This window comes from Diabrotica virgifera, chromosome 8 (genome assembly GCF_917563875.1).
Source record: "Diabrotica virgifera virgifera chromosome 8, PGI_DIABVI_V3a".
Lineage (NCBI taxonomy): Eukaryota > Metazoa > Arthropoda > Insecta > Coleoptera > Chrysomelidae > Diabrotica > Diabrotica virgifera.
In genome coordinates this window covers 50,805-70,708 of record NC_065450.1, presented here as the reverse complement: position 1 = coordinate 70,708, position 19,904 = coordinate 50,805, and the positions used below count along the sequence as shown (strand labels likewise).

The 19,904-nt window shown below is 31.8% G+C and overlaps 1 protein-coding gene across 1 annotated transcript; it reads left to right on the top strand.

Moving 5' to 3' along the window:
• The first annotated feature begins 218 nt into the window (after window positions 1-218).
• On the top strand, window positions 219-3,089 carry LOC126889364 (calphotin-like). The gene is made up of 2 exons (XM_050657608.1): window positions 219-366; window positions 2,599-3,089. Exons 1-2 carry the CDS (start codon window positions 355-357, stop codon window positions 3,022-3,024), a joined length of 438 nt encoding a protein of 145 aa, XP_050513565.1. The 5' UTR covers window positions 219-354; the 3' UTR covers window positions 3,025-3,089.
• Window positions 3,090-19,904: the final 16,815 nt, after the last annotated feature.

Genomic DNA, 19,904 nt, shown 5'->3' with positions numbered 1-19,904 from the left:
ATCAGATTACCAATACTATTTTATTCCCATCAAAACTACTCAGTTTTTAGTCAAGTTAACTATGTTAGAATTGCAGATTTTCGGTTTTATTTTTATCTATATTCCTACCTTGTCCTCATTGAAGGATGCGTTATTGATCGTAATAATTATTACAGCATTTGATAAAATATTTGAATAAATTTTTAATAAATTACATTTCAGTAAAATAAAATCTGGTATTAATAGCCACTTTTTGACACCTGACCTAGAATCTTCTGCAAATGTTTTTCGTAATATGAGTATATAAGACGAAACTAAAATCAAAAATTGTATCAGTTGCTTCAGTCTACAGTACTACAACTACAATTTATCAATATGGTTTCAAAAGTAAGTGAATCACTATTGACAAAGGTTGTGTTTATATTTTTATCCTTTTGGTTTATTATTTCAAATATTATCTATATCTAAAGTTATATCTGTAACTACGTGTTAATTCATGCATTTTGATTTTCTTAAATATTAATATATTGTGTTTATTTTTCGCTTTCTATTTTTTTCTCCCTTCTTTCATATTTCTTATTTCTATGTTTCTTATTGAGTTTTTATTACTTATTCCCGTCATTATCTTATTACTACCTTGTCCATAATGGTAGAATATTTTCTTTTAACAATTTGTTCAAATTCCATTTTATTCAAAATTTGCCTTATCTGTTAACTCTAAATTCTAGATTCTGTTAATCTTAAAATCTATTTTATAATTTAGAATATGAAAAGTGTCTCAGTTTTTCCATTAAAGCTTTTCTTTGATTCTCACTCAGCCTTGTTTGAGAAGAACAACATGCACACATTCAATACTTCTTTATCACGCACGAATTTCGCTGACATTATTCTATCATCTGATCTTACAACTTCTACTACGTTATCTTTCATTTCAATATCAGAAATTATACCAACTCCATTCCTAGTGTCACTTTTCCATTTACACCATTCATAACCTAGTTCTTGCGCTTGTTGTCCGTTTCATCTAGTTTCTTAAATGCAAGCAATTTTTTGTAACCTACGATCTATTAATTCCGCACTCCACTACTAAATATAAGACTTCCAAGAATCGTCCAAGAGCTTATATATTTTATTATTTATTTGTATGTATGTATGTATGTAAATATATGTATGTCTGTATATACACTTCTCTTCAGATAAAACTATCAACCTTAAATAACTTTTGAACTACTGCTTTATAAGGAAAGCGCAAAAATACGTCAAATACTAATTAAAGGGGGAGACATTATGCCGTATTTAAGCTTGCCGGGAAAAGGACCCTGTGACATCCGTACTATCCCTTATTTTTTTTAATTACTACTTTTTTGATTTGATTTTTGGATTCTCCTTTATGTACTGATTTTAAAAACGTATAACACATGAGGCTTATAGTGAATAGTTTATGGGAAAAATAAATACAAAAGCCAGAAAACAAGATTGAAAAAAATTATTTTTTTAACAATTTTATTACAAATACTTAGAATAAACCTTTCACTACTAATAGTTTGTTTTTTGCATTAGTAATAATTATTATTATCAACATATAAATATGTATTAAAGTATCTGGCTAAATAGCTAAGTGCTAAAGCCACAAATAAAAAAAAACACTTCACCACCTAAAATTTTTAGAATAAAATAGTTCAAAATGACCGCCATTCATCTCCATACAATGGTATTATAATAAACGGCAGACATTTTCAGTAGTAATTGCACCAGAGCTCTAAAATTATCGAATTTTTTCCAAGTGACGCTTTGAGAGTTTTAATTTCACGACCCGAAGGGGAGTGAAATTATGTCAAAATGGCACGAGGGAAACAATTCGATAATAATTTTAGAGATCGAGTGCATTTTGCTGCGAATATTTCATGAATAAAACTGTTCAAAATCAAAACTTTATTGTAATTTATTTATGTAAGTACAAATTACTACAGTTAAACACACAGTTGTTATAAATATTTGACGGTTGAAAGTCATCACTTTTATATTTATTAAAACAGTAATAATTGTCATTAATGTCACTGAATATATTTTTTCGTAGCAACGAAGGGCATCTGACGTAATATACTTGACGACGGGATATTATCAAAAACTATCACTTTAATTTTTATTTCTGTAGCTGTCTATTGGTCAGAATCTCCTATGAATGAAATAATCAACAATATATTATTATATATTGTATATGTTTGGAATAAAATTTTTAAAATATTATTTTTTTCAATCCAGTATTCTTGCTTTTTTATTTATTTTTCTCATAAACTAATCACTATAAAAGTATCACCTGTTATACATTGTTGAAATTAGTACAACGAGGAGAATCCAAAAATATAAAATAAAAAAAGATGATAGTAATTTAAAAAAAAAATTAAGAGATGTACGGGGTGTGAAGGGTGACTTTCCCAGCAAGCTTAAATATGGCATAATGTCTCCCCCTTCTATTATTATTTGACGTATTTTTGCGCTTCTCCTAATAATCAGTGGTTCAAAAGTAATTTAAAGTGGATAGGTTTATCTGAAGAGCAATGTATAATATAGTGTATTAATTTTTATCTTTTTAATCATAGAACTTTACTAATTTTACAGATTATCGTTCTCGCCGCCATTTTGGCTTATGCTCACGCTGGAGTACTATCTGGCAGCCCCGTTATCTCAGCATATTCTTCACCACTCGTATCACAAACAGTTGTGCCTTCACCCATTGTATCATCACCACTCATTGCTAGATCTTTACCGATTGGACTAGCAGCTCCAGCTCCTCTGCTCACCAGAAGCTTAGGACCAGTTGTCTCTTCACCACTACTTGCACCTTCAGTTGGACCTGTTCTTTCTGCTCCTCTACTCACTAGAAGCGTAGGACCAATTGTCTCTTCACCACTACTTGCACCTTCAGTTGGACCTGTAATTTCTGCTTACTCTGCTGCTCCATGGGGAGGCATTGCTCCATTATCAGCTCCCTTAGCTGCACCATTATCAGCTCCAGTAGCTGCACCATGGGCGGCTCCATGGTAGACGACTTAAGATAAAGTTATCAATGTACTGCTATTATTTATTTTAAAATATATTTCTGCAAACAATTTATCTTTGAATGCTTGAAATGAAAAAAAAATGAATCACCGATTATTGTATCTGAATCATTAGTTAATGCTCATGCTTTAGAAAAATTAAATAATTTAAAAATGAACAATCAGAATTTAAAGAAAAAACACATGCAAAACATACCTTACAGGGATCATAAGCCGATTAGCTTATTAAAAGAAAAATTAAAAAAACAATACATATACCTAAATACACTGGGGTGCAAAATTAACCGGACACTTTAAAAATGGGTCATTTTTGATGTCTGCTGTCCGATTTAAATGGTTTTTTAATATGTTATATAGACCTGGATCCTGCGTAAGAAAAAAAAGTTGATTAATGGCAAGCTGAAAATTTGTTAATAGCTTAACGGTGTCTAGTCGGACAAACATTGATGCACGGGAACACTGAAACAGGGGAAGTTTTAACAATGGAGCATGATAAACGTGTCGTCCTGACAAGTTTATGATGGTGAAAAATAGCAAGTTGTTTTTAAGTTTATTCAATAGCCAACGTTATATAATATATGAAAAAATGTTTGTCCGACAAAAAGGTTGGTCATTTTAACGAGTCCGACACGTAGAACATGTCACATCACAGGAACTATGTTGGTGATGAATAGCAGTCTGATTTTTGCATGAGAGTTTAATGAAAGGTTAAAAAATAAATTGGAAGTTCTGTCGGACAAAGTGAATGGGAAATTTCCCTAGTCGGACATTCTAAATATGTAAGATATAGACAAAAATGTTGGTGATAAATAGCAAGCTAATTTGGATTTGTTTATGTACAAATTATATTTTGTAACGCAAAAAGTTATATGTCGGACAAAAAGTTTGGGAAAATCGAAGGAAATAAATAAAAAACATTTTTTCAGAATGACTTAGTCACATATTGATAAAGCTATTTTAGTTGTGTGCATATATATACATGCACACTCCGAAAACAATGAGGTAAGTATCAATGCATGTATATATTGCAAAACGATTATTTTTTTGGGTGGATTTTGTTCTAGATATTCTCAAAATGACAATAAAAAATGTCAAAGAACATGTGAAAGCAATCTCTTAGGGTTTTCTAATTACCCGCATCAGAAAGTACGAAAAATTTCCTACAAAAAACGTTGTATACATTTTTTTCCATACTCAAATCTTAACCCTGTAAACGACATTGAAAAATGTGAAGAGCCTAAAACTTCGGTGCTTATAAGAATAGACGTAAATATGACACATTATGCTTAGAAGTATGTATTAGAAGGCTGCATTTGTCAGTGTGACACTTGAAAGTACATACATGGTCTCTGAGTTTCTGTTTGCCACGTGTGTTGGGAATTAAAATTTATATTAACTATGGAGTGTTTTTGTGTCTATTTTTGAGTGTCAACAGTTTAAATTTTAAGTCACCAAATCAAAAGTGAAACCATTCAACGGAACATTTTTGAGTAATTTTCGAACATTTTACAAAGTTAGTAAAATACTTGGTCATTTCAATGAGGTTCAGTTGCCAGATAATTGTGAAAGTCCTATTGAATATCATTCTTCGTGCTATAATTCTTTGCTTGATTGAAAAAGGGTACCTAAATAAATTATTACTAAAATTGTATAACGTAATTTTTCTCAACTTTCTACAAATGAAATAATAATGTAATTAATATGTCACATGGCAAGAAATAATTTGCTGCCAAAATAAATCGATTAGTTTAAATTTGAAGTTACGATTGCAATTTATTATGAATTATTGTCAAAAGTGACAGTTTTTCTTAAATGTAAATGTATTCATAGACATAAGGGTAGACAGGGAATACAGTGCAAAAAGTCGATAGGTGGTCTATCTATCTCTTTTAACCAAGCGATCCCGCGCATGTGGCAGACAAAGATAGCTAGACCACTCAATCCATAATAGAATTTGCCTGATCTACTATAAATGTATTACAGTGAGGTATATAAATGATGTTGAGATAAATCGAAAGATATCGATTGTAATTGATTGCAGGTACTTTTGACATAGAATAATCACCCCTTATTGAAATTTCAAAAATTATTTTTTTAAATTGTCCGACTACAAAATCTACCCCTTATTTTTTTCCGACAACAGTCATTCTTGGTAAGGAATAATTTACTTAATTAAATTTCGTCTTTGTCGGAAAGCTATTTATCACCAGCATTTTTGTCTATATCTTACCTGTTTAGAATGTCCGACTACGAAAACTTCCCATTAATTTTGTCGGACAGAACTTCCAATTGCTTTTTTAACCTTTCACTAAACGCTCATGCAAAAATCAGACTGCTATTCATCACCAACATAATTCCTGTGATGTGACATGTTCTACGTGTCGGACTCGTTAAAATGCCCAACATTTTTGTCGGACAAACATTTTCGCATATATTACATAACGTTGGCTATCGAATAAACTTAAAAACAACTTGCTATTTTTCACAATCATAAACTTGTCAGGACGACACGTTTATCATGCTCCACAATTAAAACTTCCCCTATTCCAGTGTTCCCGTGCATCAAAGTTTGTCCGACTAGACACCGTTAAGCTATTAACAAATTTTCAGCTTGCTATTAATCAACTTTTCTTTCTTACGCGGGATCCAGGTCTAATAGCCTTATTCGTTAACAATATCGCTGTAATAATATTGTTAATAAACGGGCAAATTTTCATTGTATACCGGGTGTACCAGTGACACTGTGTATTTTTCTCAAAATTCGCATCACCCTGTGGAATATTCTAGCATTTATAGCATACTAAAATTAAAACCCAACTATTGATTCATGTTTTCTCAACATTTTGTTTTTTGATTCATTCGCTTATGTTGGACCATAAAAAAGTTAGACATTTTAACAATTACCCATGTTTTTCATGAATACAGGGTGTTTTAAAACAAGTGTGGAAAACTTCAAGTGATAATTCTACATGAAAAAATAATGACAGTTTGCTTTATAAACCTATTTCGGCAAATGCTTCGTTTCTGAAATAGAGGGTGTTGAAATTTTTCTGACATTCTTACATTTTGACGATTTATTTATTGCTTTAAAACCGCTTGAGATATGCAAATGAAATTTGGTGGGTTTTAAGACGTAGTTATTGTACATTTTTTGACATACAACTAAGAATTTAATATTCGCTATTGGCGCGAATACGGGTAATATGACGGTTATATTACCCGCATGCGCGCCAATGGTGAATATTAAATGCTTAATTGTATGTCAAAAAATGTGCAATAACTACGTCTTACACCCGACCAAATTTCATTTAAATATCTCAACCGCTTTTAAAGTAATAAATAAATCGTCATTTTCTAATAAAATTTCAACACCCCCTATCTCGGAAACGAAGCATTTTCGGACATACCGTTTATAAAGCAAACTCTCATTATTTTTTATGCAGAATTTCCCCTTAAAGTTGGCCATACTTATTTAAAACACCCTGTATTGATGAAAAACATGGCTAGTTGTTTAAGTACCTAACTTTTTTATGGTCCAATGTATACGAATGAATCAAAAAACAAAATGTTGAGAAAACATGAGCCTATGGAGCCTTGGAATTTAATTTCAGTATTTTATAAATGCTAGAATGTTCCACAGGGTGATACCAAATTTTAGAAAAAAAACACAGTTTGATTGGTACACCCGGTATACACTGAAAATTTAACTGTTTAGCAATAATACTGTTACAGAGATATTGTTAAAGAATAAGGCTATAATATATTAAAAACATCACTTAAATCGGACAACAGATTTAGGAAATTCCAGACATAAAAAATGACCCATCTTTAAGGTGTCCGGTTAATTTTGCACCCCAGTGTATTATAGGAGGAGTTCTAAAATATAACACTACACTGGCTAGAAAAATATACAGTGTGGAAGGCACTTATAAAATAAAATTATCTGTCCTTTTAAAAAAAAATTATAAAAAACATTGAGACAAAAAGCATTGAGACCCGTCAATTTTTGAATAAAAATGTGCACTGTTTAAATATAAATTTAAATATACAGCGTAATCCGTGCAAGTCTAGCAGAATCCATATGCTCTATTTTTAATAGAATACCCTGTATATTCTTATAGTTTTAAAAGCTGCTGAACAACCTGATTTCAACGAACTATATCATGTATGCTGTATTGTGAATAACACAGTGTGAAATTTTGAAATACATTAACAAGTATGGAAACCACTTAAGGAATAAAATTGTTTGTGTCCTTATTTTAAAACATTATAAAAAATTCTGGGACACGTCAACTTTTAAATTTAAATGGGCGCTTTACAAACATATCTAATTTTAAATATACAAAATGATTCAGTACAGCAAGTACAGCATAGTCCATGATCTTTTGTTTTAATGGATCACCCTGTATATTTTAATATTTTTAGAATCTGCTAAACAACCTCATATCAAAAAAGTGTATTATGTAGGGTCCATAATAATATGAATAATACAAGGGGAAATTTAGAAATTACCGTCGAACCCGCTTATTAGAATCCCTGTTATAGGAATATCCCGGTTTATGGAATATAAATTCGAGTTCCCGAAATGTTTCCATTTACTCCTTAATAAATTTATCCTTTTATTGGAATAGGTTCTAATTAGATAATACCGCTTATTAGCATATTTTGCAGGTCAACGAATATTTTTTTTGCAATTTACTAAAAATTTAAATTATGTTTGGTATTATTGTCAATCGTGAAGCGCCTGTAGTGATGGATTAGATATTATTAGGGTAATGGAGAAATCTTACGACTAGGTCGAAGCGCGTGAAGCGACATTCTGAGTGAAATAAAAAAATGTAACAGAAAAAGATAAACTCTGAAGACGCGATTCAACTCTACATGAACTACAGTAAACGCAATTTGAAATAGAGAAATTCCTCCCAAAATTTTGTGTTTACGATCCTTGAACAAATAAATATGGTTATTTATGGTGAGCGTTGAGTGACATGGGTTGGTGGTACAGGTATACATTTCAAAAACCCTTTCAGCTGGGTAAACCAGGGAATACATCAGTGTCGTCGTAATTTTGTGGTCTAATTACGTTGGGATTTAATTTTTATCATTGTGTGAATTAACCAACTACTAATATTTTTAACGGCCCCACTGGCGCGGTGTAATAAATATTCTTGAAGGTAGGATGTCCAACCATGTGTCCATCTTATCACAAAGTAAATATTACTAATTTTACAGCCCTGTGGAGTTGTACTGTGCTCTCTGTCGTTCTCACTATTATATATATTATTATCTCTCTTTGCCGACGTCTAAAGGGTCGTTTAAACACAGCGATAAATCAAACAACTTATCAAGGTCAATCGAGTTGTTGCAACTTATCACTGTGTGTAAACGGTGCATCGCACAACTTATCAAAGTTGGAGTTGGGTTGAAGGTGGTATCGCATTGAATCGCAGCGTCTAAACAGCGTTTCAACTTGTCATCACAACTAGTTGCTGTGACTTATCGTTGTGTTTAAACGACGCTTAAATTTTTAAATACCTGAAGCTCGTATCAACACGCGCTTCGACCTAGTCGTCAGATTTCTCCATAATTACTTTGTTACGAGTACCTACCAATTCGACCTTTAGCCGACAAATGCATGGGTCATAAAGTAATTTTTATTTCTCTACACAAAGGCACTGTTGTCTGCTATAAAATTGTTAGAAGCAGTTTATTTAGAATTCACCCAGAGAGTATTTACCTACTTGTTTGCAAGATGTGAATTATGGCTTTGTTAAATTCATCCATTTCTTGCCGCCAATAAAAGTTCGATTCAACCAATGGATTAAGGATGACCACAGGGATTAACACCAAAAAAGCTATAATTACCGATAATTTCTCAAGAAAAAATAAGTAATTTTGTTATATGCATTTTAGTAAGAAAATATTTATAGAATATAAGAAAAATGCAATATAAGAAAATATATTGCATACATTTTATATTAATTACCTACTGCTACTGTATTCATTCACATATATAATATGTAATTTGGTATTTAACACATACATAGATAAGTAGTAGTTACACTACTGTATTATTGACGTAAAAAGACCTAAAAACATTTACATATTATACTGATTATGTAGGTACATATATGATATACATATTGGCATAGTATATTAAACTACATATTGGCATAGTATGTAAAACTACACATTGGCATAGTATGTAAATAATATTATTACTTATATTCGGTACACTTATTTCGACTAGCCACCAATGATCGGTTATTAGAATATCCCGGTTATAAGAATATTTTTGCCTGGTACAAAGGCTATTCCGATAAGCGGGTTCGACTGTATTTATAAATTTTGTCAGGACATTAAATACAAAACCCAATAGATTTACCAACGAAGAAGTTCTACATAGAATGGGTAAAGAGCGCGAACTAGTCGTCACCATAAAACGTCGCAAACTGGAATACCTGGGCCACATAATGCGCAATGAACAACGATATGACCTACTTCGGACCATACTTCAAGGTAAAGTGCATGGGAAAAGAGGTCCAGGACGAAGAAGGATATCCTAGCTGCATAACCTGCGAAAATGGTTTAACTTAACCACTACCGGACTTTTCAGGGCAGCAGTCAACAAAGTCAGAATAGCCATGTTAGTGTCCAACATCCGTAACGGATAAGAAGAATAGATTTAATACTTAGTTTAGAAAAGTATGCCTTTATTTAGCTAGTTTAAAAATAATACTGTTATTTAAAGCATGATAAATTATCCCGTTCAAAATTTGAAGTAGGTACAGTAGAAAAAATAAAAGAATACCCATGAACGAACATATAAAACACGCTGTATTTTCCTGTCACCGTGTCACAAAGAAAATTGTCCAGTGCAAGTACATGTAACAATAATTATTACGTGTACTTGCGCTGGCCAATTTTTTGTGTGACACGGTGACAGGAAATTACAGCGTGTTTTATCTGTTCGTTCATGGGTATTCTTTCATTTCTCCGACTGTATTTATAGGAGGTCTACTCCAAAATCCCGACAGCCAAAATCCCGACAGCCACAATCCCGACGGCCAAAATCCCGACACGCCAGAATCCCGACAGGCCAAAATCCCAACAGGCCAGAATCCCGACAGGTTTGATAAGTTTCTTTTTAACATATAATTACATTTATTTCTTGTTTTTTGTTTATGGCCATCTGTTTTTTATTTTTTGTTACTAACCAAAGTATTTTGTATTAAAAGTGTTAAACAAAAGTCGGAATTTTTACTTATGCGAGGATTGTTGCATGTCGGGATTTTGGCCTGTCGGGATTCTGGCGTGTCGGGATTCTGGCGTGTCGGTGTTTTGGCCGTCGGGATTTTGGCTGTCGGGATTTTGGCTGTCGGGATTTTGGGCGGCACCGATTTATAGGCTATTGATTATGTTCAAAATAAGAAAGCTAAAAGGAACTACAACGTTAACGGAATTTTATTGTCTCCTATGGTCAATGGACCTCTAGATTTGAAAAAACCGCGGAGTGCTACCATTTAAATGGGTGCGCGTTTTTCAGACAGGGGTGAATTAGTCCCTAGGCACAGGGTAAATTGGGGTGAGTTCTATGAAGTTTTGGTACAAACACGTCTACAGAAAAATTGATCCAGGTTAAATTTACTATCGAAATATCATATTTTAAAGTCAAAAATATTTTTTTGCAAAAATATATTCAAAAGAAAAGCAAGAAAAAACACGAAAGAAAGCAATTCTGTTTTTGCTCCATAACATTTTTCCACGGGGATATAGGTATAGGCATTGCTTCAGCTAAAAACAATTTTCATCCTTACTCTGTAAAACTTTGTTCGGTAGAAGTCTCTAGGATTTATAGTTTCTGAAATAGGATTTTTCAAAATTCGCTGCTCACAGCATTTTTGGGCCATTTTCCCCATTATTTCGCAAACATTGTTCTGTAACTTTTTTCTGCGCATCTCTAGGTATACATGCGCATCTCTATATAGTCTATTGTATAGGGTTATACGACTATTTTTAAGCAAGTTATGCTTTAGAAAGTTTCTATCAAGGTTTTGTACTTTTAATGATTTTTGATATTTTTTAGGATTATTTTTTAAATTCCTCGTTATGACTTTTTTTCTTCTACATTTAGGTATTTACATTGTGGATTTTAAAATCTTATTTTCTTTACTTTAAAATGGTGTATTGAAAAAAATTCTAGTACTATTTTTAAACAATATATCAGTAGGATATCCAAGGGTACCTATCCGTAATTTGAGAAAAATTTTAAATTTTTTTTTTTTCAATTAGAAGATAATTTCATATTATACCATAATTCCAAATAACTTTTCTTCATAACACTTTTCAATATTGTGAAATGTAAAGGTACTTTACTCTTAAGCGAACTTCATATTTTTTAACATACCTCGTATACTATTGATAAAATTTTATATCTGATGATTGCATCGTAGGTTTCAGACTATGCAGAGCATTTTATAAAGAATGTTTTTTTTTTCATGAAGTTAATAATAAAAAAGTTTTCCATATTATCATTCCAACTTAGTGGGATCTATTGCATGTGGATATGTCACATTTTGAAAAAGCATATCTTGTTTAAATATAGTCCTAGAATTTTTTACAATACATCAATGTAAAGTAAAAAAATAAGCTTTCTTTCTTATTGCACAATGTATATACATAAATATACAATAAATAAGATATAATGAGAAATTTAAAAATAGTCGTGAAATATATCAAAATTCATTAAATGTATAAAATTTTGAAAAACCATATCTTGCTTAAAAATAATTATTCAGCCTTCTACAATAGACCATTTTAAAGGTAATTGAATTTTCTTCCTATTAATTCAAACATCGCACGTACCTAAAGCTGCGTAGAAAAAGTTACAGAACAATGTTTGCGAAATAATGGGGAAAATGGCCCAAAAATGCTGTGAGCGGCGAATTTTAAAAAATCATATTTCGGAAACTGTCAATCACAGAGACTTTTACTAAAGGCCATTTGAAAAAAAAAAGATGGTAGTTTTTTTTCCTGAAGCAATGCCTATACCTATATCCCTGTGGAAAAAAGTTATGGGGCAAAAAACAAGATTGCTATCTTTCGTGTTTTTTTCTTGCTTTTCTTTTGAATATATTTTTGTAAAAAAAACTACTTTTGACTTTAAAATGTGATATTTCGATAGTAAATTTAATCTAGAACAATTCTACTGTAGATGTGTTTGTACGAAAAGTGCATAGAACTCACACTAATTCGTCATGTGCCTAGGGACTAATTCACCCCTTTCTTAAAAACGCATCCCTTTAAATGGTAGAACTCCGCGGTTTCTTCATACCTAGAGGTCCATCGACTAAATGAAATAGTAAAACCACGTTAATGTTGTAGTTCTTTTCTAAAATACATAATCAATAGCCTATTAGTATCTTGAAGAAAATTATATATAATTTTAAAATTTCACCTTGTATTATTCATAATAGGTCCTACATAAGAGGTGTACACTTTTTTGATATGAGGTTGTTTAGCAGATTCTAAAAATATAAAAATATACAAGGTGGTCCATTAAAACTAAATGATCATGGACTATGCTGTACTTGCGTGAATCACCCTGTATATTTTAATTTATGTTTGTATACTTAACGCCCATTTGAATTTAAAAGTTGACATGTCCCAGTATTTTTATAATTTTTTAAAATAAGGTAACAAACAATTTTATGTGTTTTCCATACTTGTTAATTTCCAAATTTCACCCTGTATTATTGATAATACACCCTGCATGATATAGTTCGGTGAAATCAGGTTATTAAGCAGATTTTAAAAATATAAGAATATACAGGGTGTGTTATTAAAAATAAAGCTTATGGACTCTGCTAGACTTGCAAGGATCACCCTGTACATTTGAATTTATGTTTAAAAAGTGCAAATTTTTATTTAAAAATCGATGGGTCTCAGCATTTTTCACAATTTTTTTAAGCAAAGACAGAAATAATTTTATTCCATAAGTGCCTTCCACCCTATATGTATAATGTATAACAACCTTTATAAATAGCTGAACATTTGAATGGTGTCTCAGAGTCTCAGGAAACAAAAATTATTATCTAAATAGTAAGAAATATTTCAACTAAGTTTTAAAAAGGAGACAGAAATATAAAATATGCGAATTCTATCGAAGCATCGTAATAACCAATACATTAAATTGTGTAACGGAAAATCAAAACAATTTTCTTATTTGAAAAGAAATAAAACACACGTTTCCGTACAAAACGGCATAAGCCGCATTATACAGGGTGTCCTCGAAAATAGTGCGTTCCTTTAAGGTATGGATATAATACACAATTTAGAAAAAAAAAGTCCTATAACATTTTTTTCTAAAGTTAACCGTTTCCAAAAAAAAATTACATTGTTGTCCATATAAGTGAATTTTTATTTTCATAAATTTGAATGACATGGCCTAGAAAAACTTGCTGTGACTGTGGAAATTTAGCCTAATAACCCCTTGTTTATTTACAATTTAAGGTGTGATTTTTGGAGTTGTTGACATCTTAGGTACCTACCTGCAAAATAATGGATATGGGTTTGGTTGATATTTACATTATTCTACGTACCAAATGCAAGTGACCTACAAACCTACTTTTTCAATCTTTAGATTTTTGAGTTGCGCGTTGTTGCCAGACTTCAATTTGCATATCAAAATGTATTTTCGTTGTTTGAGCACACTGATGAATTTAGAAAAAAATGTTATAAGACCATTTTGCTCTACATTGTGCCTTTTACATATACCTTTAAGAAACGCACTATTTTCGGGGACACCCTGTATACATGGACAGAGCGGCATATGCCGTCCAGAAGCTGGAAGTATTTTAGACTCATGGCGGTGTATGCCGTAAAGTGCATACGACTTTCCATAGAGACATGGTTACTGTCCAAGTACAAGTGCGTAAATATGAAATAGCTATTTGTATAACAAGGAAGGAAAGTCCTACTTTTCCTCCCGAGAATGAAGTTTACTGCCCGACGTGTAGCGGAGGGCAGTAATCATTCAAGGGAGGAAAAGGCACTCTACTCCCATGTTATACATATGGTTTTTCCACCTTCCTCAAATAACAAGTCATTTTTTCATTTTTACTTAATTTATTTATGTAACTAACCAACAAAATTTATTAGAACTAAAACTAACAAGTAGGTAATAAGTAGGTACAATATAACTGTCAACTGTCAAATATAAGTCAAATTATTAATGTAAACATTGTTAAATAAAAATAACAATATACTCTTTTTTACCATTCTGTAAAATATAGGGTGTTTTATAAATAAACGTTAAAATGTATAGACACTTACGTAATAGAAAATAAATATTGTACAGGGCGTCAATAAGTTATATTTCATGAATGAAATACCATGACGTCACTTTGACAAAGTACAACTTTGCTGCCTACAATCAGGCCCGGAAAAGTATACTTTCGGTAGAGGTAGGTGGAAAAATATTTTTACTGAAGTGCGTGGAAACAAAAATCGGTTGTTATGCAGGAGAGTACAAAAACATTATCTGCATGCGAAAGTCGTTAGACCTAATGGAGAATTGTTGATTTAATATCAAGGTATTATTAATACCTACCTTGATATTGAATCAATAATAATAATTGTAATTAGAGTTTTCATTATAATTACATGATTTCTTATTACTAGTTTTCTTTCTCTTTATGGTCTCCTTTGATCCATTATGTTTTTAAATTTTCACGGCGTGCGTGAAAGTAAATTTTCCCGCACGGCGTGCGGGAAAGTAAAATACCTTGTAATATGGCATTAAAATATATTTTAATACATGCAACAAACAAATATTTAGATATTATTTACTAATTTATTTCAAATTTATCTTATTGTGTTCATGTTTTAATGAATTTAGCGAGATAATTCGATGAAATAAAATTATTTTGACATAATATTTAAAAGTCAGATCAGTAGAAAATTACAATGGTTTTGAATCGTCGTCATGGTAACCAATATCGTCGTCGTGGTAACCCATTATATTGAAAGTTTGGTTTTGACAAACTTGTCAAAGAATTAATTTGTGTATTTTCACTTCTAAATAAAAATTGACCCGTGTTGAGCTGGCCTCCCCCACTTGCAAAAATCAAAAAACAAATAGCCCTGATTTATGAGCTATTTATGAGCTCTCATATTCCGCAAACTAAAAATTTTGAGCTCGTTCCACTGAGCAGGAATTTGATACTTTAGTGGGGGGGCTGAGTCAGCCCCCCCCCACTACTTAAAAATAGGAATATTGAATCGGTTTTTGCGGCAGAATTACGAGCTATTTATGAGCTCTTGAAATTATATAGTTTCGATTTTTGAGCTCATCCCCTTCACCCCCCAAACAACCCTTTAATTGATTTAACATAAGAGAAAAATGCTGAGAAAACTTAAAATATATCGTATTGCGGATATAATTCCTATAACTTATATACTCTAAGAATAAACTATTAAATCACGTGCATTTCGATTATTGAGCTACAACCCCTTCGCAAGAAAACCACCCTATCTTCCCGGCTTAAGAGAAAGTTGTACTTAAAATGCATTAAACTAATTATTTGGCGACGACATATCATTGAATAATTTATAAGCTTCCAAATTACGCGAATTTAGATCAGTAAATTACAATTTATTTTGTATAGTGCAGTCACTGAAGGTAAAAATCAACGATTACCTTCAATTTCGGTGAACCTTCATCGATTTTCACGAAAATTGGTCAGTGGTTAGAGGATACGTCAAGAAACAAAGGTGACATGGTACCACCTTGCGCCTTTACTCTGAGGGTGGATACCGCCCCTTCTCGGGGGTGAAAATTATTTTATTAAAAATAACTGCACAAATCAATAAAAGAACAAATTAAAAGCAAAATTTATTATATAAAGTTAATAAAATAAGTCAATACTTTTTAAGCTATTAAAGATCAAAGATTTTAATTATTCGTGAAAAAAATGCATGTTAAGAAGCGGTTTTTCGTAAATCACTGAAAAACTGTAAGTTTTTACAAAAAAGTTAATAGTAGTTTAATTCGTAAAGCTTATATTCTAAGAATAAACTCTTAAATCACGCGCCTGTCGATTATAGAGTTACAACCCCTTCGCAAGAAAACCATCCCATACTCCCGGCTTAAGAGAGAGTTGTACTTAAAATAATTTAAATTAATTATTTGGAGACTACATATCGTTTAATAATTTATGAGCTTGCGAAATATACGCGTGTCAATTATTGAATTGCCATTTTCTTTCTATAGTGCAGCCACTGAAGGTAAAAATCAACTATGACCTTTGATTTCGGTAAATCTCCATTCATTTTCACGAATTAACAATAACAACTTGGGGTTTTAACCTGGGGTATATGTCACCCCTTCTCGGGAGTGAAAATTACTTTATTAAAAATAACCCCACAAATCGAGAGAGGGACAAATTGTAAGCAAAATTTGTTATATAATGTGATTAAAATGAATTAATACTTTTTGAGTTATTAAAGATCAAATATTTTAATTTTTGTGAAAGAAAATGCATGCTTTAAAGCGATTTTTCATAAATAACTCAAAAACTGTAAGTTTTTACAAAAAAATATTCATCACTAAAATTGAAGCCAATAAAAAATATAATAAATTGCTTACTTGACAAACCCTCTAATGTTAATTTAAAGTAAGTTATTGGTAATTAAATGTATATTTTTTTCTGCGACTGTTCAAATCTAAGTATTCAAGCTTAAATAACGGGAAAGAGATGCATTTTATAACACTTAGGTAGGTACTAAATACTTATCAAAGTACTTAGAAATACCTATCCAAAATGAGCTCCAGAAAAAGTTGATAGCATCAAAATCCGCTCACCAATTTTCGTGAAAATGAATGCAGATTTACCGAAATCGAAGGTCATAGTTGATTTTAACCTTCAGTGACTGCACTATAGAAAGAAAATGGCAATTCAATAATTGAGATGCGTATATTTTGCGAGCTCATAAATTATTAAACGATATATAGTCGACAAATAATTAATTTAAATTATTTTAAGTACAACTCTCTCTCTTAAGCCGGGAATATGGGATGGTTTTCTTGCGAAGGGGTTGTATCTCAATAATCGAAAGGCGCGTGATTTAAGAGTTTATTCTTAGAATATAAGCTATACGAATAAAACTACTATTAACTTTTTTGTAAAAACTTACAGTTTTTCAGTGATTTACGAGAAACCGCTTCAAAACATGCATTTTTTTCACGAATAATTAAAATTTTTGATCTTTAATAATTTAAAAATATTGACTTATTTTAATACCTTTATATAATACATTTTGCTTATAATTTGTTCTTTTATAGATTTGTGCAGTTATTTTTTATAAAATAATTTTTCACCCCCGAGAAGGGGCGGTATCCACCCTCAGGGTAAAGGCGCAAGGTGGTATCATGTCACCTTTGTTTCTTGAGGTATCCTCTAACCACTGACCAATTTTCGTGAAAATAGATGAAGGTTCACCGAAGTTGAAGGTAATCGTTGATTTTTACTTTCAGTGACTGCACTATATAAAATAAATTGCAATTTACTGATTTAAATGCCCGTAATTTGAAAGCTTATAAATTATTAAATGATATGTAGTCGCTAAATAATTAATTTAATGCATTTCAAGTACAACTTCCTCTTAAGCCGGGAAGATAGGGTGGTTTTCTTGCGAAGGGGTTGTAGCTCAATAATCGAAATGCACGTGATTTAATAGTTTATTCTTAGAGTATATACGCTATAGGAATTATATCCTCAATACGATTTATTTTGTTTTCTCAGCATTTTTCTCTTAAGTTAAATCGATTAAAGGGTTGTTTGGGGTGAAGGGGATGAGCTCAAAAATCGAAACTATATAATTTCAAGAGCTCATAAATAGCTCGTAATTCTGCCGTAAAAACCGATTCAATATTCCTATTTTACTGACTCAACCCCCCCCCCCCCCCACTAAAGTATTAAATTCCTGCTCAGTGGAACGAGCTCAAAATTTTTAGTTCGCGGAATATGAGAGCTCATAAAAAGCTCATAAATCAGGGCTATTCGTTTTTTAATTTTTGCAAGTGGGGGGGGGCCAGCTCAACACGGGTTAAAAATTGATATAACTTTATTTTTTGTGGCTTTTTTTCCAAACGTACGGTCCTAGAAAAAATATTGTTCCTAACTCATGCGGAAAGTGTCTTCCCCGCACTCGACTGCTTGCCCGAACTCCGCTATCGCGTCGTTCGGGTCAACGGCAGTCTCCTGCGTGAAAGTATCACTTTCCGCACTAGTTAGGAAAATAACTATTTCTATCTCTATTGTTATTTATGTACCAAGTCAGTGACGAGTCGTGTAACAGACGATTTCAATAATGAGTCTTTACTGACGTGGTGCATACAACATTTTATGAACCTAATCGTTCATATCATGTACCTAACCTAACCTAACCTAATTGAAGACCAAAATTAGCCAGTCACCACCAATGGTCAGTATGTCGAAAAATAAGCGTTGTTGTGGGATTTCTAATGTCGATATTAAGAGTTGCACTATTTTTTTCTATAAAACATTTTGATCGAAAACTTTCTAAAAAACTTCTTTGTACTGTATATTGAATTAACATAAATTTGATTAAAAAGCTAAATTTCAAATTTCGTAAATAAACTCAACTTTTGCGATTAAACTTTGCAATGCACAAATATGCACCTTTTACTTTAAAAAATCATAACCCTTATCACGATAAGATCTAAAGCTTGAAACAGGTACCACTGTCTTCAGCAATGTTAGAACTACATATATAGGTACTGTAAAAATTTCAGAAAAAAAAATATTAAAAAGAACAGATTTGTAACGATATGAACGCAACAAAACGTGGTTTATTAATTTTTTTTTTATTTTTAGGGTAAAATTGAGATTTTGAGAGTGTTCCTCCACATAAAATTTAAATTAAACCTCATTTTCGTTTTCAGCATCATCAAAAACATACAGTATGACTAAAATTGCCCATTCACCTCTCCGTGGTTAGTACCTCGTCATTTTGTGGATGCCTGCCACTCCCCTAATAAGGTAAGTTAAGTACATGCAAATCAGTGTATATTTCAAAAATCTGATGATTTTAGCGGAGCATAAGGAAATGGAGGAGTCACAAAGTTTCCAAAGAAAAAAGCAAATATTTCGCGAAATGAACGATAGATCTAAAAACTAACAAATGCGTGCTCAATATTTTTCAAAAATCTATCGAATGATACCAAACACGAGCCCCACGGAGAAGGGTGGGGGTAAATTTAAAATTTTAAATATGAACCCCGCTATATTTTGCCAAATGAACATCGGATCGAAGAATGGAAAAATACGCGTATACAATATTTTTGAAAAATCTATCGAATGACACCAAACACGACCACCAACCAACCTCCGTGGGGGGTAACTTTAAAATCTTAAATAGGAGCCCCCATTTTTATTGCATATTTGGAGCCCTTACGTAAAAATAAGTAACTTTTATTTAAGACATTTTTTCGAATTATGGATAGATGGCGCTATAATGGGGAAAGTCCTCAATAAAATGGAAAACTCAACTTAACTTTTTTTGGTTTTAGGACCTAATATTCACAACCCAATAGGTCCCCATAACGCTCGAGTGACTGCACATTTAGCATACTTTCCTCCCCTACTATTATCAGACCATCTCGTATACCAACCAAAACTACCTAATTTTTATTCAAGTTAGCTATAAAAATTGAATAAATCACACACTTCCGACTTTGTGTTTCAATTATCTAAAAAAGATATATTCCTAACTTGTCCTCGAGAAAGGATGCGTTATTGATCTTAAGAAATATTGCAGTATTTGATAAAATATTTGAATAAA